Source organism: Ursus americanus, chromosome 25, assembly GCF_024610735.1.
Source record: "Ursus americanus isolate L20-20 chromosome 25, mUrsAme1.1.p, whole genome shotgun sequence".
Classification (NCBI taxonomy): Eukaryota; Metazoa; Chordata; class Mammalia; order Carnivora; family Ursidae; genus Ursus; species Ursus americanus.
Genome location: NC_142151.1, coordinates 11,501,668 through 11,526,015, shown reverse-complemented (window position 1 = coordinate 11,526,015; position 24,348 = coordinate 11,501,668). Strand labels below are relative to the sequence as shown.

The following is a 24,348-nucleotide window of genomic DNA, read 5'->3' as shown; positions in this document are numbered from 1 at the left end:
GATCATTCATTCCTCCTGGAAACACTTTTCATTTGGCATCCGGGGCAATCACTGTTCTTCCCGTCTTGTTTGCTGATTCCACCTCTTCCCCTTTACCACTTTACATCTGAGTGCCGTAAGGCCCCATCCATGGACTTCCTCTTGTTTATATCTACTTTAAGTTCCTGGGTGATATTATCACTTAGTTTTAAGTACCACATACAGGCAGAAAAGCCGGTTTTGTACTTTCTGGCCCAAATCTCACCATTCACCTTTGGAGTTTTGCATCTGAATCCCTATTCAACAACTCCACTTGTGTATTTAATGGATAATTCATACTTGACATTTCCAATCCCAAAACACACTACTGATCACTCTGACACCTACTTCATGAGTAATCTTTTACAACGCATTGAATGGTTACATTCAATCTGTTTTCAGATACTCAAGGCAAAACACATGTTTCATCCTTGACACCTCTCCTTTCTCAGACCACATTCTCACATTAAAGTCCTGTTTAACACTGACTTCAGAGCATGCCAGAATCCATTCTCTTCTCACCATCGCCACTATTTACTTTAGTCCAAACACCACATCTTTTGCTGACTTATTTTGAGTCTTCCTGTTTTTTATTATAATTTCTGCATTTCTTTCCAACTGCCAAATTGAGACTATTAAAATAGAGTCAGAGCACGTTACTCATTTGTTCATACTTCTTGATAAAGAAGGTATAGCCTTACTTACAAGAACCTGGGTGATTTGAGCACTCTTACATCATGTGTATTATGCTTTAATATTACATTCCTCAACATTTCCTTCATTATCTCCCCCAAACTCAACCCATCAAGGAGTCTTTACAACACATGATATTAACCATCCCCATGAAAATTCAAACCAAAAATACATTATATCTCTCTTTATGTACTGTATGTGCACCTGTGCTTTTTACATAAAAGGAGCAAGATTTTTTTCACTACCAACACCAGAGAAATACAAACAATTATAAGATAATATTATGAAAAATTATGCCAACAAATGGGACAAGCTGGAAGAGATGGATAAATTCTAGAACTTTTGCACACCATACACAAAATGAAACCTAAGATGCTTTAAAGACCCAGATGTAAGGCCGGAAACCGTAAGACGCCCACAAGAATGCACTGGTATTAAGATCTTGGAAATAGGGCTTACCTTTATTCTTTTGGATCTGTCTCCTTAGGGAAGGTCAACAAAACAAACAAAAATAAACAATACATCAAACTAAAAACGGTTTGCACAGCTAACAAAACCATCAACAAAACAAAAAGGCGGCCTACTGAATGGAAGATGATATTTGCAAATGATATATCTGACAAGAGGTTAATATTCAAAATATATAAAGAATTCCAACCACTCAACACCAAAACAATTGATAGACAAATGATTAAAAATTGGGCCATGGACCTGAATAGGTATTCTTTCAAAGAAGACACCGAGATGGCCAAGCAACACATGAAAAAATCCTCAACATCACTAATCATCAGGAAAATGCAAATCAAAACCACAATGAGATTTCACCTCACACCTGTCAGAATTGAAAAGACAAGTAATACAAATATTGTTGTGGATGTGGAGAAAAGGGAACCTTGTGCACTGTTGGTGGGAATTTAAATTGGTGTGGTCACAATTCAAAACAGTATGGAGGGTCTCCAAAAATTAAAAATAGAAGCACCATAACATCCAGAAAATCCACGTCAGGGCATCTATTTGAAGAAAATGAAAACATTAACCGGAGGAGATGTATGCACCTTCTGTTTGTTGCAGTATTACTGACAATAGCCAGGATGTGGAAGCAACCATGTGTCTATCTATAGATGAATGAATAAATAGAAGCAACACATATATGCAATGGAATATTACCCAGAGATAAAAAAGAATATAAATTTGTCATTTTTGCCAATACTGATGGACCTCCAAGGTTTTATGTAAATGAAATTAGTGAGACAGACAAAGGCAAGTACTGTATGATTTAACTGATAATGTACAACCTAAAAACAAACAAACACAGAAAACCGAAACAGACTCGTATATAGAGAGACCATAGTCGTGACTGCCATAGGCAGAGGGAAGGAGGAAGGGGTGGAGTAGGTGAAAGGAAGTCAGTGGTGCAAATTCTTAGTATAAAATAAATAAGTCACAGGGGTGTAAATTACGGCATAGGGAATATAGTCGACAACACTGTACTAATTTTGTATGGTGATAGATGGTAATGAGCTTTATCACGATGATCACATCATAATGTGTATAAATGTTGAATCACCAAGTCTACACCTGAAACTACTATAATATTGTATGTCAACTATACATCATTAAAAATAAATACATAAAAGTAAAAATAAAATTATCACCTAATTTTGCAAAAAAAAAAAAAAAACAGTACTGTAGACCAATAGAAATAAACATGCAAACATCCTCAAAATTATTCACAAATTAAATCCAACAATGTAAAAATGGAAAAGAATTCCATTGATTCGAACTAGGTAATTTAGATTTAATGTTTTATTTCTTTGGATGTTCATATATCATCTACTTGTTTTAAAAGTACTTACTTCCTCTGCCCTCTCTCAACTTCTTCAGTTAAGTGAAATTTTCAAAATTGCATTCATTTTCCCCCTACATAGTTAGACTTAGGTTTTTCTCATGCATAACAAATATTCCCATTAAGATAGAAACAACTTGTTATCATTGGAGGATGGCTTATTAGTAATTATTTAATATTCAAATCTCTGGCATGGTACTGTTGTTCATTATTGTTCAACATTGTGTCCTTCCCACAGGCATTTAGGTTTTTTTTTCAGCAGGAACCCAGATAACTTATTTACAAATAATAAGATGGATTACAGGTATATTAAAACTAAGGGAAAACATTGAGAAGATAAGTTTGAAAAGTGATGTTTTTTGTGGCAGTTACAATAAAGTTGAAAATGTAGTGAGTTTTCAGAATTAGTGTCAAATATTATTAAATATCTGTTAAGGGGATGATGATTTTAGAATATTTTCAGTACAAGAGAAATGACATAGCAAGGGCATAAGAGAAATATGTAATGGTAGATTTAGCAACCTTGTCTAAAAGTAAAACTTAAATATCTAAGATATTTTTCACAAGGCCTAAGTTCCCAGTGTTTGGGAATCAGAGAGAAGCAAGTTAACAGCCTGGGTGGTCAAGTCTCTGACCCCAGTATCTTCTGGAACATAAAAATTTCTCAGAGGCATCTGCCAATGGACAAAATAAATGACACACTACAAACTGAAAGTGTGTACATTCTAGAAGTGTGTGATGAGATACACTGACTTCAAAATAGCCCACGTGTAAGAATTTCCTGTTCAAATTTTAAGTGACACATTGATGAGATATCTACTTTTTCCACTACTGCCTCACTCTGAGCTCTCACAGGGCGGGCAGTGTGTGAAGACCATAGATATTGTCTGTTTACAAGAATAACCTGGTCTCCCTCTGGAAGATGCACCAACAGAAGGTACGTGTCACTACTCTGCTGTCTCTCTCCAGCCACCTCATTCAGTGGGAGATTACAAATGCTGGATGGGGTGGAACTGAGTTACAACAAATATACAATTAAATCACGGAGAACATTGGTATCTTTATTCCAACAATTCAGGGTAACAAACAAAAATGGATATGAAATATGTTGGAGAATTTCTTAAAATATTCAAATTCTTGCCTGTGGAGAAGTAATTAGGTGCATATGCATGCACATAATTGTGTTTGCAAATCAATATAATTTCAAGTGAAATCCCATAAGCATCATGAGAAGGAAACAGTTAACTTTGGATTTGTCATCAATATAGATACAATTATGTATATTATTTGCTATTTAGCCCAGTCTTTAAAAATAGATCCTTTTTTTTTTTCATATTTTATTTATTTATTTGACAAAGACAGCCAGCGAGAGAGGGAACACAAGCAGGGAGAGTGGGAGAGGAAGAAGCAGGCTCCCAGTGGAGAAGCCTGATGTGGGGCTTGATCCCAGAACGCTGGGATCACGCCCTGAGCCGAAGGCAGAGGCTTAAGGACTGCGCCACCCAGGCGCCCCTAAAAATAGATTCTTAAAACAGATGAACATAGGTGAAGGGGAAAAAAAGAGAAGAAAGTAAACCATAAGACATTCTTAATTATAGAGAACAAACTGAAGGTTGCTGGAGGGGAGGTGGGCAGGGAATGGGCTGAATGCATGATGGGTATTAAGGAGGACACTTGTAGTGATAAACATTGGGGGTTATATGTAAATGATGAATCACTAAATTCTACTCCTGATACCAATATCATACTATATGTCAACTAGAATTATATAAATATTTTAAAAAATATATTTCTTAAGATGAATCTGTCAAATCATAAAAGTCTAATGTAATTCCTCATACACTTGCTTTGATAAATTAAAGCAGTTTGATTTTTCATGAAAAGCAACATGAGGTACCTTCTGGAAAATGCTAATTTAAACTTAAGTATGAAACAACCAAAAAACTTTTTAAAAAAATTGAACAAAACTTGGCAAAAAAAGATATTTAATACTGAAAGATACTCCTGCCTAATGGATTATGTTACATGCTCCGAAGGATATAAATCAGTAATGATACTGTGACTATTGTGTTAAAAATACTTAAAATAACTAATATACTATTGAGATCTTAGAAAAGCTGGATGGAATATTAAGTGATTTATGTGCATCATATTTTATGTATATTTAATTCCCATTTTAGGTTAATATAAACGGGTAACTAGACAGGAAGTAACTTCTTAAAGGTCATAGTTTGTAAGTTTGAGAGTCAGGAGTAATTCCAGATTTCACTGACTGTAGAGCTCAATGACTGAATTATGAAATTACATTTCATTTATTAAGAATTCCTTATACAACCAAAGCTTCCTTACTGCTTTTGACATTCATAGGTCTTTCTGTGGTTTGTATCAACAATGTTCTTCCATAAATGACCTACACTTTTATCTAACATTTTATGGTTTCATATATTTACCACTTAATCAGTGGTCAATTTCTGCTGTTAAATAAGTACTTTTTTTTTAAAGATTTTATTTATTTATTTGACTCTCTCTGTCAAATAAGACAGCCAGCGAGAGAGGGAACACAAGCAGGGGGAGTGGGAGAAGAAGAAGCAGGCTCCCAGCAGAGCAGGGAGCCCGATGCAGGGCTCGATCCTAGCACCTGGGATCACGCCCTGGGACAAAGGCAGATGCTTAATGACTGACCCATCCAGGCGCCCCTAAATAAGTACTTTTAAAAAATGCTTTTTGTTTTGTTTTGTTTTCATTATTGTTCAGGTTTTGGGTAAGTTTATTGTGTCATGTAACATTTTTCAATATATAAAATATTTCTTTTACAAAATACTTTTTTTAATTTAATGATTTCTTTTAAAATTTATAAAATAAAATATTTCTTTTAAAATTTAATGATTTCTTAGAACTCCACAATTATTCAAAATAAAAGACCACTTGATATCACTACATGACTTTTTAGTAAAGAAATCTAAGTCCCAAATAAAAGTAATTTTACAGGAAATTCCTGTATGTGCTAAAACTAGTATTCCCTAATCTAGGCGGCTCGATTTCTTTTAACCAATAATATATTTAAAAATTGTCAAAAAATTGGTGCAGCATTTTCTTTCTAATATAGCATTTTAATATTACCCAGCTATTCTAATAATGTTGACATGTTTCTGTGGAATCTGACCTTACATTAATAAGAACAATATTATTCATGAATTCTTTTCTTCTTAACTAATTTTTTTGCTTTACATTTTTCTAATCAATAGTATTGTGTCAAACATAGAATATAATTGTAAAAACCACGTATTCTATCATGAAATGCTTCTTTAAAGCTCTAAGGGAATTAGTACCATATTTTACATTGTTCAACTGCAAATGAGTACTCTCCATCACCACACACTCCACCCAGTGTGACTGTCGTAGCAATCTTGTCATTACGTACACTATTCATCAAGTCCTTCAGTGCAGTCCCATTCAGCACTGTGCCTGACACTGTTGAGCTGCAGAGATGAATAACCAAGGAGTTACCTATGCAGAACTCAGTCAGGCTAAGGACTCAAAAAGACAGCAAAGGAAAGCTAAGGGCACTAAAAGTTCCACTTCGGTAACTGAGCGGGAAATAACCTATGCAGAATTAAATCTTCAAAATGCTTCTCGGGATCTTCGAGGGAATGGCAAGAACTACCAGTGGAAAGGTAAAACAAGACACATATAGTATAACTGTTCTAGGATTTGCACTAGAGATGCAGGGGTGTAAGGAATGAGTAGGAAATGATCTCCCATATTTTTCATTTGTGTGTATCAGATCTTGGAGCTGGAATATGGTTTTGTAATTAAAATCTGAGGACCAACCTTGTTTAAGTGTTGTAATTCGTGGTCTTTACCCAATCTCATGGGGTAAGATATTTACTGCAACTTTAATGGCATATTCTGAGAGAAGATTACAATGGTAGATACAGGTTTGGGGTCCAAATTTTTATATGTGACTCCCTGTGCGTTGTTGGTTTTCTTGTATGTAAGTTTCCTAAATGATTATTTCCATCCATCCTTTCTCAGCATTTTCATTTCTCTTCCAACTATTTATCTTCATGTCCAGGAAAGCTCATTGCTGGGATCCTGGGAATCATCTGCCTTGTCCTGATGTTCACTGTGGTCACAATAGCTGTTATTACCTGTAAGTTAGTGTTTGAATGACTACAAGGGAATTTTTCACTTTAATGATCATCATTGCCTTGAAATGTTGCACAATATTATGGAATTGTATTATCTCATTTTAATGCCTGTTGCTCTAATGTGGAATGGTTATTTTGAACTTGTCCAAAGTAGAAATAACAATAATTATAGAGTATTATAAATATATTCAGATGTCATAACTCAAATGCAAGCTATAGGAGAGACCTTATCGAGATATACAAATTAAATCTTGAGATATACAAGCTAAAATACTGTAAAAGACTGTGAGTTGGTTCTTTAAACTTTTGAATTATCTTCCCTCACATGTTCATTATTTTATTCAATTTTTATGGGTAAAATCAATTTTACTACAGAGTTTTCTCATTCTAAACCATACACCAAACTTCAAACTAAGAAACTCAAATCATAATGATTTATTTAGTTTAATATTGTTTTATGAGGATTGCTTTAATTTTTCTAGTTACTGAAGGACCAGTGCAGAACAAAGCATCCTTGGAAACAAAGACCCAGAAAGGTAGAACATCATTTTCAAAACTTTGATATGAGGATAATTTATATTTTATGTCTATCTTAAGCTAGACAAAGATGGTACTAGATACTGTTGGGGAAAATGAATTAGAAAATTGCAAAATAAATTTTCAGAAATAATGAGTATAGGAGAGTATTACTTCTTATGCAACAGTATGAGGAATACTCATTTAAAATCACCATACCCACGGTGCTTGGATGGCTCAGCCAGTTAAGTGTCTGACTCTTGGGTTTGGCTCAAGTTGTGATCTTAGGGTCATGGGATTGAGCCCCATGTCGACTCCATTCTCAGCACGGAGTCTTCTTGAGATTCTCTCTCCTTTTCCCCCTACCCCTCCCATTTGTGCACTCTCTCTCTCTCAAATAAATAAATAAATAAATAAATAAATAAATAAATCTTAAAATAGAATAAAATAAATACAATAAAATAAAAAATAAAAAAGTCACCTGCCCATTGTTACTGATAGCCTCAAATTTCCTCCTGCTATAACATGATAAGAGATAAATTGTTATACAATTCCAAAAATGTGGTTTTGTTCAGTGACTCAAAGAACATGTAGAGATGGACATTTTTGTGTGTTTGCTTTACATGGGCACATAAGGTTAGGGGTTGAAAGCCTGACTCTTTTGGGAGTGTGTGTGCGTGTTTTGTTTTTGCCAGTTGTGAGGGTAAATTGATGTATTTCATACCCATTTTTGTATACATATGCAAGGTGTAAATTTGCAAGTTTTAATATTCAAAGCCTTTTGGATAATATCTCATAATCTTTCCCCAGCATGTCATTGTCCAGAAGAGTGGATTACATATTCCAACACTTGCTATTACATTAGCACTGAAAGAAAATCATGGCTTGAGAGTTGGTCGTCCTGTGCTTCTAACAGCTCTAAACTGTTCTACATGGATGATGAAGAGGAAATGGTGAGATTTCAAATGTTTCCAGATTTTATTAAAAGCTTATCATTTAGTATTATATTTGTAGAGTTCATCTATATATTTGTACATATTTCTAGTTTATTTATTTTAAAGTCTGTTACTATCCCATAGTTTGACTCTATGATATTTATTTATATGTTTATACCTTTAAATGACATTTGATAATTTCCATTGCCCAAAATAACCTTACAATTTTTTTTATCACACACCAAGAAAACTAAATATATGATTGTACACATTCATCACAAAATAGTTAGAACCACATAATTACAAATCAGATCATGAACTCTCGAGAAGTTTAGAGCCTCTATTAGCCCTGGCAATTTTAATAATGTGAAATATCTTTGCTTATTTTTGGACTTTATATTGATGGAATCATGCAGTGTGCATTATTATGTATGTCTCCTTTCACTTTCATATGGTATTTGTAATCAGTCTATATTGTCGCAACTGTCTATAATTTGTGAATTTTCACTGCTGCTGTCTTATACGAATATGACATTTTAAAATCCATTCTCAGAAAATTGGTTCCTTTTTAGTATGTGGGTATTATGAATAATTATTTTATAAAAGGCCTTTTCTATATCTTTTTCCACATGTTGTATTTATAATAATTTATAATACGTGACTACGTAGTATATAGTATATTATGTTTATGGAAGGTAAATAATGCATTTGTCATAATAAAATACTAATGTATAAATGTGACATTATAATTGTATTTACATATGATTACATTACATTTTCTTCTAAACATGAGTATGAAAGTGCACCGTCATTGATATGTGTGTCTTTCAATATATTAAATTATCCCTACATTTCTCTAATGTATTGTGGAAATACACATTGTACAAAATAGTCAGTCCCTTGATCCAAAACTCGGTAGACTCAGAAAAATTATTACAATACGTTCTAGTGGTTATATAACAGTATCATTTTTTTCGGCTGTGAGTTACTAGGATATTCTCTTAGGTGAGAATGAGAAGGGCTTGAGTGTGTCTCTTGCTCATTTCTCCTAGATGGTGGTTTTTTTCTTTCTTTCTTTCTTTTTTTTTTTTTTTTGTCTTCTAGAATTCCTTATCATGTTTTACATATGAGCACTTTTTGAGTTTATGAGATGAAAGTAGCTGTGTCTTGCATTTTTACTCAAGTCTTTTAATGATCAGAATCTTAATGTTAACATGGTCCAATATATCATTTGGGTGTTAGTGATTATTTTGAAACTATTTCAGAAGTTACTCAAAGTTCTTGAATGTAATTTCATATATTACTCCTGGACTGCTTTCTTTCTCTTTCTTTCTTTCTTTCTTTCTTTCTTTCTTTCTTTCTTTCTTTCTTTCTTTCTTTCTTTCTTAACTTAAATTAGGGTTTATTATCCCATTGGAATTTATTTTTGGTGATGTTGTAGTTGTGATGCTGTATTTGGGATGCTGTGAGATAAAAGTGAAGGTTACACTTTTCTACATCATGACATAATTGATGGGGCATAATTTAAACCAAAGTAGATCTTTTCTTCATAAATAAGTTTAGACATATAAAGTTATATATGTCCATTATATGTTCTAATCTGCTTTATGTAAATAATATAGATATTAGATATCTTTATGTAGATAATTGTAAACACATATATCAGTCTACACAGTCTGTCACAGCCCGAGACGCTTTAAGTAAAATGTACAGTTTACCTTCCTCGATGTCCCTTTACTATGTCTTATTTCTACTATAATTGTCTTAAATATTTCTCTACTTATATTGAGAATCACATGGATGTTATAATTTTGCTTCAACTAATGATTTTGCTTCAAATATCAATATAGACAACACAGGTTAAGCAAAGTCCATTAGACCTAATGATAGTTTTATTCTTTCTTTTGTTGTCTCCTTCTTCCTGATGATCCAAGATTCCTTCTTATCATTTAATTTCTGTTTAGATAATTCCCTTTAGCAGTTCTTTCAGAGTGGGTCGGGCAGTGACACATTTTCTTAGTTTTCCTTTAATGCAGAATGTCTTGATTTCCCCTGCATTCCTGAGTGATATTTTTGCTGGATCGTCAATGGTTTTTGATTGGAATAATGTACTTAGAGTCTACATTTTTTTTTTTTTTTTGGCCTTTCTAGCACGCCTTTTTACCATTATTTTGACTGGAGGAAAAAAAATAACATTTTGGGGGCTTTTGTCTGTACCCATTGGTGTCTGTGGATTGCACACCAGTCTGGGCTTTAGATTGAAAGATAAATTCTAGGGCGCTCACAGCCATGTCATTCCTTGGGGCTGGAGTGCCCAGTTCTGTCAGGTTTCTCATCACCTGTTTGAATCTTATGTTTTCTTATACATAAGGTCCAGAGGTTTTAGCTCTTATTTGGTGGAGGGAATAGGGAACAGTATATCCTGTCTATCTAGCTGGGACAGGAATTCTGATATGTAGAGTTTTAATTTGAATCTTCCAGGACTAATAGCATTAAGCAGCTTTCCCTGTACTCATTTGCCATCAATACGTGCTTTTCGATGAAGTATCTTGAAACATTTTGGGTGTATTTTTACGTTTTGTTATTGTATTTGGAAAATTCTTTCTGTATCCTTGCAACAAGTATTTTAATATATGATTTATAATTATTTCCTCTCAAGTTTATGACTCGTCTTTCTCTTCTCTTCAAAGAGCAGACGTTATCTTAATGAACTACACTTCATCAATTTGTTCTTTTATGGATCATGTTTTGCTGTTCTTTCTAAGAAATCTTTGCCCAACTTTAGGTCAGATGTTTTTTCTAATACATCGTCTTGACAGTTTATTATTTATACTTATGCCTGATCAATTTTTACCATTTTTGTACATAGTATAAGGTATATATTATTAATTTCATTTGACACTCCATTGTTTCCACAACATTTGTTGTAAGACTACACTTTCTCCACTGAATGACTTTGCATCTTTGTTGAAATCTGCATTCCATATATGTTTGGGCATAAACTTTGTGCTGTCTCCTCAGTTTCTTTAATCTTATGTGTATTTTTATGTCGATCTATACTTTAAAAATTGTCCTTTTGTAAACAGTAGGTTTACAAAGTGTTATATCTATTCTCCGTCATTGCATGGATGTTTCCTTTTTATTTCTATCAGTCTAAATGGTTTTTTTTTAATTAAGAATGAAAATTAGTTTTATCAGTTGCCTTCTTCATCAGAGAAATCACATCATCCGACCTTCTTTACTCTGCTAATGTGACAGTTAAGTTTATGGAATTTCACATGTAAATCCAACACAGTACTTCTTCAATGAAACTACTAATGTCATAATCCATTATTTTTACATATTGTCAGAATCAGTTTATGATTGCCACTGACATGTAATTTCCTTTTTTTAGTATTCCAAGAAAATGTACACAACACATATTTTATTAGACCCTTTTTTCTACCTTATAAGGGTTTCTTTTTGGTTTTTAATTGTCATTTCATTTTTCTTTACTCATAAGCTTGTAAATATTTTGTCACTGAGTATGAAAAAGCTTTCTAAATTATAGATTAAGTTATGTTAGAAGTTAAGACACTTCTGATATTTTTTTTCTTTTTGTTTTTGTTTCATAAGTTGTATTTGGTAGGATTGTTTTCAATTTTAGGTCTAATTTTAAACATATTTGCATATTTTCATAATATTCTCTTATGGTAATTTTATTGTGGTATAATGTCCACACAGATGGATGCACATGGGATACATTCAAGTGTCACCATCCTGTGAATGAGAAAATGAATTTTACCAGCACTTCAAAAGGCCCCTTTCATGTTCTCACCTCCGTTTACAAACATTTACATAAATGGAATCATACAGTATGCATGTTTTATTTTTGGCATTTTCAGGAGAAGCTAAACTTGTGTGTTTCATCCATGCGTTGCATGAAGTTGCAAACTGTCCATACTCCTTGCTGTTACGTTGTCTGATTCTACGGCAGTGTATTCATCCATGCTATTGCTAATGCTTTTGGATATCTGGGTATTGATCCATTTGGGGCTACTGTGAGTTATTCTCCTATACATACTTCACTGATGACTTTCAGCTAAGTATATGTTTATCATTTCTTTCTTCTCTAACTTTAATTGGCTCTTCTCTGCACAGCTTCTTGAGAGGGAAGCTACTCAGATCATGCATTTTATAACACTCTTCCTTTTGAGTAGAAGTGACAAAGCTACGAATTGTCTCTAAACACTCCTTTAGTTCCACCCTAAAAGTTTTGATATATTCTCAGGTTAGTATCATCCAGTACAAGGTATTTTCACAGATTTCATCTTTGAACTATATATTTTTCAGAAGCATATCACTATTCCACGTTTGGAAATTTCCCGCATTTCTTTCCACTGTCGCTTCTAGTTTATTCCTTTGTCTTCAGAGAATATACTTTGAAGATTTCCATCCTTCAATTATTTGATCCCTACTTATGAGCTAGACCTCTTTCTATATATGTCAATTATGTCAAGCTGGTTCCTGGTGTTTTGACAGTCTTCCAAGGCCTCCTGCTTTTGTGACTAGCTGTTCTCTCACTTACTGACAGAAGAGCTTTTAAAATCTCCAACTATATGCATTGAATTGTGTATTTATCCTCCTAAATATGTCAGTTTCTATTTCATGTGTTTGAGGGTTCTGTTGTCAGGTGAATAATATTTTTATAATTATTCTATTGTCTTCTCATAGTGACAGCCTTAACATGTTGAAATGTACTTTTAATTTCTAAGAATATTTCTTGTTTTAACAGCTACTTTGCCTGATGTTAGAATAGCCGTTCCTGCTCACTTATGGGGTTACTATTTGTATGGTAGGTTTTTTGCTGTCATTTTACTTTCGCCTCTTTGTGCCTTCGAATCTAAAGTGTGTGTGTTACGGAAAGCATAATGACGGATCTTACTATTTTTTTTTCTTATTCAGGAAGACAATTTCTATCTTTTGATTGGAATATTTACTGAATTAACATGAACGCCATCATTGGGATAGTTGGATTTAGGGCTCCCATTTTGCTATTCATTCTATGTTTATGCTTGTGTTCTTCTTCCACCTTATATATGTTTATTATCTGCTATATATGTAGCAGTGACATCACTGAATAATATGGTATTTTTACTTGTAATTGCTTGAAAAAACGCTGTACTGTATTCCATTGTGGCAGCACCAATTTACATTTCCTCCAAAGGATTTCCTTTTCTTCAGATCCTCATCACTATTCTCTTATGTTTTTGGAAAAGGCAATTCTAACAGGTGCAAGGTGACATTTTATTCTGTTTTTGATTTGCATTTCCCTGATGCTTAGTGATTTTCTTTCTTGTACCTATTGGCCATTTTTATGTCTTCAGAAAAATGTTGCTCAGGCTCTGTGTCCATTTTTGGAATTGGATTATTTTCTTTGTTTTTATTGCTTTGTTTGAGCTATTTATATATTGTGGATATTGGTCCCTTATCTGATATATGGTTTACAATGTTTCTCCTGTTCTGTACATTGTTCTTTCAAATATTTTTTAACTTTTTTGTTCTTTCCTTTGCTGTGCAAGCTTTCTAGTTTAATGCAGTCCCACTTTTCTGTTTTAGTTTTTCTTGCCTTTCGGTGACTTATCCAAGAAATCATTGCCAAAAACTATGTGAGGGATCTTTTCCTTTTGGTCTCTACCAGTGATTTTATATTTTTATGTGTTTCTATGTTACTTATTTTTGTCTCTTTTTTTCAGCTTGAAGAATTCCCTTTAGCGTTTCCGTAGGACAGGTCTAATAGTTCGAATTTCCTCAGACACGTGGCGTTAACAGACCACCACTGGAGTCATGTTGCTCTCCTCCGACTGTCATTTGGGGCAAGGGTTGAAACTTCGACACATCATCTCCTGGGATGCTGGGAGAGTCTTTATCTCTTCTTCGTTTCTGAATGACAGTTTGATGAGCGAGGTGTTCTTGGTTGCAGTTGATTTCCCTTTGATCACGTTAAACACATCATCCCACTCTCTCCTGTCTCACCCATGGGAAGGTCATGCTGAGAGGATCCTTTTTGGTGTCTGGTCCGGCATGCTGACCTCAGAGCCCTCGGAGCTGTATCGGAGCTGTCATGCAGGATCAGGCCCAGATGGAGCCACCATAGCGACTGCATGTTGGAGCATAGGTTCCCTTGCTGTGGCTGCGGCACTGGGCTCTGGGGTGGAGACATCTGCAGATATTCCACTGAATCTTACTGGGTCTCAGGTTCTCGCCACTGTGACTCTGTCTGGCAGGGGGGATGTAGCAGTGACACAGGTCCTGGGATGACACTGTTCGGTTGGGACTTGAGGCCACAGGGCAGGGTGAGGTAGCAGCATAGTTGGGTTTGGTGAGACAGTTTCAACTCTGTCCCAAGGGGCAGTCACAAGATAGCAGCAGCTGGATCCTGTGGTGGTTTGTTCTAGCCGTGTGTCAGGACCCAGGGAGCTGGGAACGGGGCTCTAGCAGCCTAGCCCACAATGATAGTTCCAGCTGTGACCTGGGAGCTGAAAGTGTGTCTTGGGAGACAGCAGTACAGTACCAGCCATGAGGACTCGGAGCCCTACTGTGGGACCTAGGAGACTGAGCTCAAGGCAGATAGAGCTTGGCCCTAGCAGTGATGGGTCAGAGCCTTGAGCATCTATAGGTGGAGGAAAGGGCCCAGGCAGTAATAACCTGGTGTTAGCAATGTCAGTTCAGAGTCCAGGCCTGGAATGGGGTTGGGTTTCAGAGCAGCAGGAGCTCCCTTTTCAGTGAAGACCCAGAGTCATGCCCAGAACCTGGTGGGTGGGGCCCAGGGCAGCAGCAGCATGCACCACTAATGGCAGCCAAACCATTTATTAGGACTTGGGGGCCAGACTCAGGACAGGGAGGCTGCCTGTGTTGTTGAGACAAAGCCCCACTCAGGGACCAGCCATGAGCAAAAACTAGAAGCAGCTCTAGTCTTACAAATGGTGAGGTGCTATGGTGCCCACCCCTAAGAGCAGCAACTGGGGCCCCTGAAAGAAGATCTCCCCCTAGCAACAGCTCCAGCCTCTGGGAGTAGAGGCAGAGGGGAGCTCTCTGGGCTCTCCATCACCTAACGTCAGCACTGGTATGGCACCTCTGTTGCAAAAGCTGCACGTGTCCACAGGGGTGAAACTTGCTGGGTTCTCCTGCTCCCCTATCTCCATGTAGTGACTTCACCTGCTGGGATTACTATAGCTGCCAAGTGGCTCTCAACTGGAGGTTTTTCTGATGCAGGCAAATGCTTTTTTTTACTTTCTACAGAGCCATGCTGGACTTTTGAGCTCCACCACATTTTTGCTTCCTTTTTTTAAATGTATTTATTTATTTGTTAGTTTGTTTGTTTATTTATTTATTTATTTATTTATTTATTTATTTATTTATTTATTTATATCTAGAATTTCCCTGTGCCATTTTAAGCTTGAAGTCCTTTTTTTGTTGATGACCATTGGGACCCCCTAGCCCTCCATCTTGCTGATGGCGCTCTTTATACATGTATAATTAACTGATCACCATCTACTTCAAATTATTCTGAATAATTCTGATAAAATATATTAAATTTGCTCTAACATAGATCCTTTTCTTCACTTAACTACTAAAGGTATTCCTCAGCTTTTCAGATGTTTGCATTATGTCCATTTGTTTCTATGAAAGACCTTAGTAAGTACCAATTCTTGCTGAACGACAGAATTCTGAAGGGGATTTTTGCTTTTAGGACAAAAGGAGAACAATGAAAATTGTGTTCAGTGCTAGTTTTGCTGTTATAGAGGCAGTGCACACCCCAAACAGTGAGAGTGAGCCTGTCAAGTTCCTTCCTCAGAGACTATATTCAGCATCTCAGAACCAAGCATAGCTTTGAACTGCGTCTTTGAGTGCCTGTACTTCATCTCAATTTATTTTGTGCGTCTATTAGCAATATGTGCCTTAAAGTGTAAGAAAAGTTATTTGAGAAGTTATTTTTGAGATCAGGGAATGCTAGGTATTTTTTCCGTATATAATAATGGCAATTGTTTCTTCTATTTACCCCCATTTCAGCTTTGGAAAAGTTTCATAGAACACTCTACTTGCAGAAAGATTGGGAAACCTGTACTTCTAACAATGTTGTACTGAAGCCAGCTAGTACTGGTTTCTGAACACCATCGTGCATGTCTTTTCCTATACTGAATTCATGACTTCACATTGGTGAATTGAAATGAAGCATTCATGGCGACTTTGCACCACAAAAATTAAGGAATGCTAAAAAAAATAAAAATAAAAATAAATAAGGTATATGGTATATAGACCCAACCATGCAGTGATAAAATGATGTCTTTAAATGATCTTCTCGTTAAAGCAATTAAGATTTACAGACATAGTTATCATTTCTGCAGATCTTTATTCCTTCTTGTGGATTAATGTTACCATCTAGCATCATTTCCTTTTAATCTGAAGAATATTTTTGGAGGGCAGGTCTACTAAATAGAAATTCTTTTAGGTTTTGTGTTTGTTGTGGGGTCTTTATGCACCCTCTGTTTTGCTGAATTTAAAATGGACTTTGGAAAACAAACTGAGGGCTTCAGAGGGGAGGAGGGTGGGATAGACTGGTGAAGGGTATTAAGGAGGGCACGTATTGCATGGTGCACTGGGTGTTATATGCAACTAATGAATCATGGAACTTTACATCAAAAACTAGGGATGTACTGTATGGTGACTAACATAATATAATAAAAAGTTATTATTAAAAAAAGCAATAAAATTCTTGTTCGACAAGTCTTTTTGTATTATTTTATTATGTTTTGAGTTTTTGTGTGGGGGCGGTTGGTTGGTTGTTTTGTCTTGTTTTGTTTTTGTGTTTCCCGTACTTTCAGCTCTGAATTAGACCAGCCTTCTTTTTCTTTTTTTTTTTAAGTATTTTTTGTTGCGAACTCATCTATTAATCATACTGTTACTTTCCTAAATGTAATGAGTAGTTTTTCTCTTGCTACTCTGAAGATCACCTCTCTTTGTTTGATTGCCTTTTAAGTTGTGGTAAAAATAACCCCACATAACATAAAATGTACCACATTACCCATGTTAAAAAAAAAAAGACATTATTTCCTTTTTTTTTTTTAAGATTTTATTTGTAAGAGAGAGAGAGAGAGAGAGAAATCAGAGTATAAGCAAGGGGAGCAGCACGTAGAGGGAGAAGCAGACTCCCCGCTAAGCAGGGAGCCCGATGTGGGACTCAATCCCAGAACCCTGGAATCATGCCCTGATCCAAAGGCAGAAGCTTAACTAAGTCACTCGGGTGTCCTGATTTTATCTTCTTAGAGCAGTTTTAGGCTCATAGCAAAACTCAGACAAAGCATAGCGATTTCCTGTATTCCCCTACAATTGATAAACCCTTGTTGATAAATCTTTATCACCCAAAGACTGGAATTTGCTTGAAGGTTTACTCTTGATGTTGTGCATTTTATGTGTTTGGAGAAAAATGTAATGACCTGTATCAACTCTTACGGAGTTATACAAATGGTTTCATTGTCTTAAAACTCCTCTGTGCCCCACCTATCCATCCTTCCTTCCCTGCCAAACCCTGTCAACCACTGATCTTTTCACTGTCTCAAGAACTTTCTTTTATTCCAGACTGTCATTTAGTGGGAATCATACACTATCTCATGTTACATTATATTTAACTATATCATGCTTCATTGTTTTCTTTTTTTCCCAAATTTTTATTTAAACTCCAGTTATTTAATAGATGGTGTCATTTTGGTTTCATGAGTAGAATTTAGTGGTATATCAATTACAGATAACGCCTAGCGCTCACCACAACCAGTGCCTTCCTTAATACCCATTACCCATATAGCCCATCTCCCCGCCTTACTCACCTCCACCAACCTTGTTGTTCTCTATAGTTAGGAGTCTTTTATGGTTTACTTCCTTCTCGGGTTTTTTTTTTTTTCTTCACTTTCCCCTACGTTTATCTCTTTTGCTCTTTAATTTCACACATGAGTGAAAACAGGTGGTGTTTGTCTTTCTCTGACTGACTTTTTCAATTAGCATAATATACTCTAGCTCCATCCAAGTTGTTGCAAATGGCAAGATTTCATTCTTTTTGATGGCTGAGCAATATTCCTTTGTATAGGTATGTATAATACACCACATCTTCTTTATCCATTCATCGTTCAATGGACATTTGGGCTCTTTCCATAATTTGGTTATTATTAACTATATCATGCATCTTAACCAACTTTAAGCATACAGTTGAGGAGTGCTAAGTATATTCACATTGTTACTTAACAGACCTCTAGAACTTTCACCTTGTAAGACTCGAACCCCATACTCATTGAAGAATAATTCCCCTTCTCCACTATCCTCTCAAGCCTTAGCAGTCACCTTCTACTTTCTGTTTTGTCAGTTTGACTCCTTTAGATACTTCACATAAGAGGGGCCATATGTTTTTCTTTCCATGTGAGTGTAACTGGCGTATTTCAATTAATACAATGCACTGGAGTTTCAGTTATGTTGCAGTATGTGATAAGAGTTCCTTCCGTTTTAAAAAATATATATTTATTCATTAAGACAGAGAGACAGAAAGCACAGGAAAGAGAGCAAGCAGGAGCGGGGCAGGGGTGGGGAGGGCAGAGGGAGAGGGAAGCAGTTTCTCCCCTCTAGAGCCTGACACAATGCAGAGCTCGACCCCAGGACTCCAGGACCATCACCTGAGGAAAGGCAAACACTTAACTGACTGAGCCACCCAGGTGCCCGGCAGTTTCTTCCATTTTAAAAATGAATAATATTACATTGTCATGTATATACTATGCTTTCTTGATCTATTCGTCTATCAGTGGACATGTGGGCTGCTTCTACCCCTTGATTCCTGTGAATAATGCTGCAGCAAGCAGGGACGTACGGATAATCTCTTTGGGATCCTGCTTGCAATTCTTTTAGATATTTTCCTACATGTGGGATTGTTGATTCATACGGCAATTCTATTTTTAATTTCTTGAAGCAACTCCATACTCTTCTTCATAATGGCTAACCAATTTATATTTCCAACAACAGTGCACAGGGGTCCTCTTTGTCCACCTCCTCACCAACATTCTTCTTCTTTTTTTTTTTTTAATAGTATCCATCCTAATGAATATGAGGTGATGACTCATTGAAGTTTTGATTTGCAATTCTCTGGTAATTCATGATATGGGGCATCTTCTCATATGCTTTTTGACCATTTGTATATTTTCTTTGGAAAAATGGCTATTCAATTCATTTGCCCATTTTTTTAAAATTAGGTTATTTGTTTTTTGTTGTTGTTGTTATTGACTTAATAGGAATCTTCATATATTTTGGATATGAATCCCCTTTTTGATATATGATTTGCAATCATTTTTTCCCACTGTCTTTTCATTCTGTTGATCATGCCCTTTGATGCGCAGAAATGTTTTTAGTTTGATGTAGCCCATTTGTCTACACTGGACTTTTCTTCTTGGTCTGTGTTTTTGGCGGCGTGCCCAAGAAATCATTACTAAATGCAATGCTGTTTCCATTTCACCCGTGTTCTCTTCAAGGAGTTTTATAGTTTTATGACATCTCGTTTAGGTCTTTGGTCCGTTTTGAGTTAACTTGAGTATATGGTATAAATGCAAGCATCCAATTTTGTTCTCTTGCATGTAAACCAGTCAGTTTCTCACCCTTTGTGAAAGCCAGTTTCCCAACACCATTTGTGAGAGATACTTTCCCTTCCCTCCTGAATGGTCTTGGCACCCTCACCAAAAATGATTAGACTGAATCCACGTTGGTTTGTGTTTGTATATATTTTTAAGTTATTCTTTGCATGGGGTATTTAGGGCCTGGGGCTTCTTCTTCCTTTGTCTTACCGATGTTACCTCCTCCAATCTGAACTAGTATGCAGAGCATGTATGGATGCTGTGGTAGGTAATGTGGTCTGAGGCTGCTGGAGACGAAGAATATATCACCCGTTCCATGATTTTCACACTAACTTGAGTCACTCCAGGATCCACCCTGTTCCCTCAGGAGTATTTCTCTGTCTGTGTTCGCAGGCGTTCTTCAGTCATTTCATTATGCATTGAGTTGTGGAATTCTATGTGCTAATTCTATTATTAGTTTGCTGAGCCTCTGGGGTCCATAAATACTGTTTAAATGAAATTTAAGAAGTCGTTTATTCATTGTGGTTTATAATTGTTTTTCTGGGTTTTTTTGTTTATTTCTTTGTTTTTGTCTTTTGGGTTTTTTTCCCCCTGCTTCTCTTGTCCTTCTCAGATTGTGTTTAGAACTGTGCTGGTTTTCCTGAGACTGCTTTGAAGATTTCTGAACTGTGTCAATTTTTCTGCTTTGTCTTTCTCATTCTATGAGATGAATAAATTCTATTATTCCTTCCTCAATTTCATCATTTTTTTCTACCTGGAGAGGCAATTGAGTGAATGTTCATTTAGGTATCTAATGATAAACTAAGAATTTCTCTGTGGCTTATTCATACCATTTTATTTCTCTATTGATATTCCCTACTTGCTATATTGCTGCCATTATATGTTCATTTAATTATCTGAACTGTTTTCTTTTTTTTATTATGAACTGTTTTCTTTATAATTTCCATATACTTATATTTTTTAAGATTTTACTTATTTATTTCATAGAGAGCACAAGCATGAGCAGCAAAGAGGGGCAGAGGGAGAAAACAGACTCCCCGCTGAGCAGAGAGCCCAATGCGGGGCTTGATCCCAGGACCCTGGGATCATGACCTGAGACAAAGGCAGATGCTTAACCAATGGAGCCACCCAGGAACCCCATAAAATTTCCATATATTATAAACAGTACTCTAAAATACTGTATGGTGACTAACATAATAAAAAATATTATTAAATAAAAAAATTTTTTCTAATAAATGTAACATCTTATCCCAGTAGAAGTCTATTTTGACCTATAATTTCCCTTAGTATAGAAGACATTTGCCAGTTTCTTTTCATTTTTTTAGTCTTGTAGGTAGATATTTTTGATGATATAGTTTGTCAACATGCATTTACATTTTTTTGTAAGTTGCATACACTTTACTGCCGGATTTCTCCCCTCGGATCCACCTGCTGATATTTTGTTCAGGGTTTCCAAATTTTTATTCTTTATTTTTATTTTTCAGCCTACATTCTTAGGGATTGCCCTTGTGATTTTTGTACCGTAGATGTCACCCACGAGTTTTTTAAAAGACTGAATTCAAAGACTGCAAGTCGGTAGGGTTTCCAACCTCTGTCCTGTGATGTGCGTGTGTGTGTGTTTGTGTGTGTGTGTGTGTGTGTGAGGGGAGTGCTCTGAACTTGAATACTGGTTCTCAAGCCTCCTTCTGCTTTTACTTTCTACTGGGTTCATCTTGGTATCTCCCTGTGCGCATATTTTTTTTTCCATCACTCAAAAGTGTGTAGAGAACTCAGGTCAACTCTTCTGTTGTACTCTCACTAACAATATCTTCCCATTATATTTATAGGGGTCACAGTGCTTGACACAAAGACCACAACCTCTGACTAGTAAACACATGGGTTTTCCTCATTCATTATCAAGAAAAATCATCACTTTGGGCAAAAAATCAATGGGCTACTTCACTCCCTTCCCCACTGCTGATCAAGTCTCCCCTGGGGCACCAGCACCATTGGTTTTTGTAGCTTCTCCAGATTGTGGAGCTGCAAGCTTCTGGAACACTGAGCTAAGGTGGACAGGTGGGGAGCAGTGCTGGGCAAGAAGACTACAGATGTGTTTCTTCTTACTTGAATCTCTAGGAATTTTTCAATGATAGATATTTCACAAATTAATATTAACCTTTGATCAATTTTTAGAACTCTGAAATGGTTACCTTTGTCAGTTTGTCTTCCTCACTTACTTCTACTAAGATGTTTTGATAGCATGTCCAAGGGTTAACATTACATTAAAATTTGAAAGATTCTATAGAGTAAGAAAGAATGAACTGTTTGTTACTACAAATTCAAATAAGAGCTTTTATTTGTCTTCTAAAAAAAAAACCTGTTTTCTCACAGTGTTTGTTTGGCCTCTTCATTCATTCTTCATGGATTAGTAGAGTCTCCCAGAACATCAGTATTAATTCTTCTCTGTGTCCAAAAAGCTCACCCTTCTTTTCTAAAGCGTAAGTTTCTTGACAACTTTTGTATTTTATGCCTTAAAAGGACTAATCTTTCAAAGAATAAGTGCAATATGTGAACAATTCTGTAACACAATATTAAAGTGTTTCCACAGAAAAACGATATGGGAAATATTCAGGTTTAGATGTACAACTATTAGTCTATATAAACTGTTTATTCTTCAAAATGTTGTGATTTATATTTTTAAGAGTAATGAGGTATAATTCTCTATATTTCAGGCCGCCAGTTTCTTCAGAGAGTGGCAAGAATTGTTCGTATTTCAACTTTGACTCAAACAGAAGTTCTTTTGAAAATTGCTCAGAATTAAAAATATATGTTTGTAAGCACCGGGCATTTTAGTTACCTAATTTTGGTATAATGGTATCTCACCATCTATAATGAATATAGCTCTCATTTCTTCAAAAGCCATACGATTATTTTCCAGGTATTTTTCAGATACTATTTGTAGAACAATTCTAGGTTCATAACAAAAATTATCAATAAATTACAGATTATAACATCTACTGTTGCTACTGTAAAGTCTTCATTAAGGTGATCAATCCACTTATATTTCCAAACGAATTGATTTCTCCTTGCCCTTAAAGTGTCTGCAAGTAAGGGTTGAACAACCCAGGGAGGCAAGGTTATCCATCAGAATTGACTCAGGAGACAGAAACCAGGGGAATTTTGGTGTAAACAATTATTATCTATTTGTAACAGAAAGCCTACTAAGAGGAAAGGTTACTAAAATAAAAACCATGAAGAATTTCTTAGGGTTGAAGGAGAGTACCCAAAGGAGAGTCACTGGGAAGCCACGTCTTCTCTCTGAAGATAGGATTTAGATGTCATTGAAGACAATGTGGCTACACCCGGCTTCATGGCAGACATGCTCATTGCTCCACAGTCCACAGGCTGAACTTGGTGAGTGGGAATCTCAGGCTGTGACTGGCAGCCAGGAAGAACCCCTGTTAGGAGGCACAGAGCAGAGGGCTGGAAGTTGTGACCGGGACTGGCCACAAAAACTTGCTGGAGGCTGAATACACAGGACTTCCTGCATGCATGCAGCTGGCAACCAAGCCATAGTGGCCAAACACCTTGAAAACACCATGAAACCAGGAAGAAGAGCGCTTTCTGCTGCAGTGTCTCTCCATTGCCTTTTACCAACAAAACTCAACCTCATGTGAGCTGACAAGGAAAAGAAGTTTATAGGATCTAGCTCCACTATCTGAGAACAGGGCACAGAGGAATGGGTAGATTTAGAGCTAAGAGTACTACATTGTTAACAGGCACTTCGGGTTATCATGCAGCAACCACAGGGTTGCTGTATAAGAGCCTTTAACATCTATTCCACCTCCTCAGAGAAAGGAACGAACAGGTATTTCTGAGTGACTGGTTACAGCACTATCAAAATTAGGTTCATTTAATGATTGGTTTCTTCTCAATCATTAATAAACAGTGTCCTTCAATACTTTTTCCAGTGTGTTCTTTTCCTTACGTGGATTTCAGATATTTAACAGACATCTTGGTTTATTAAATTTCCGAAGTCCCCACTTCTGTAACCCTTACCCAGGCTAGAAAATACTTTGATGTAAAAAATAAAATGTTAAATATTGAAAAAAACAAGAAGAAAAATTCAAGATTTTATGTGGGTCAAACATCTTGTTACTGCCGGAATTCAGGACAAACTCTGGTAATTTGATAATGACTCAGATATTTCTACCCTAGTTCAATTACAAGAGGGATATTGATTGAACACAATTATTACTTGCCAAATAAATTCATATTTCATATACATTTATCTCTTTAATATAGACATATTATTTTTTACACATATTATTTTTTAAGATTATTTATTTATTTATTTATTTGGCAGAGAGAGAGAGCACAAGCAGGGGGAGCATTAGTCAGAGGGAAAGGGAGAAGCAGGCTCTCCACTGAGCAGAGAGCCAGACTTGGGGGGCGCGGGGGTGCTCGATCCCAGGACCCTGGGATCATGACCTCAGTCTAAGGCAGTTACTTAACAGACTGAGCCACCCAAGCACCCCTACATATATTCTTTATACTCTGTACTGATT

At 36.0% G+C, this 24,348-nt stretch overlaps 1 protein-coding gene across 3 annotated transcripts; it reads left to right on the top strand.

Moving 5' to 3' along the window:
• Nucleotides 1-6,014: 6,014 nt before the first annotated feature.
• On the top strand, nucleotides 6,015-22,712 carry LOC123781638 (NKG2-A/NKG2-B type II integral membrane protein-like). Of its 3 annotated transcripts, XM_087855618.1 has the most exons (6): nucleotides 6,015-6,231; nucleotides 6,633-6,710; nucleotides 7,191-7,244; nucleotides 8,035-8,177; nucleotides 22,172-22,278; nucleotides 22,513-22,712. In XM_087855618.1, the coding sequence occupies exons 1-6, from the start codon at nucleotides 6,045-6,047 to the stop codon at nucleotides 22,631-22,633; spliced, it is 690 nt and encodes a 229-aa protein (XP_087711744.1). In that variant the 5' UTR covers nucleotides 6,015-6,044; the 3' UTR covers nucleotides 22,634-22,712. The 3 variants fall into 3 exon arrangements, with proteins under 3 accessions (XP_087711744.1, XP_087711745.1, XP_087711746.1); XM_087855619.1 differs by lacking the exon at nucleotides 7,191-7,244; XM_087855620.1 differs by lacking the exons at nucleotides 22,172-22,278; nucleotides 22,513-22,712 and adding an exon at nucleotides 16,212-16,917.
• The last annotated feature ends 1,636 nt before the right edge of the window (nucleotides 22,713-24,348 follow it).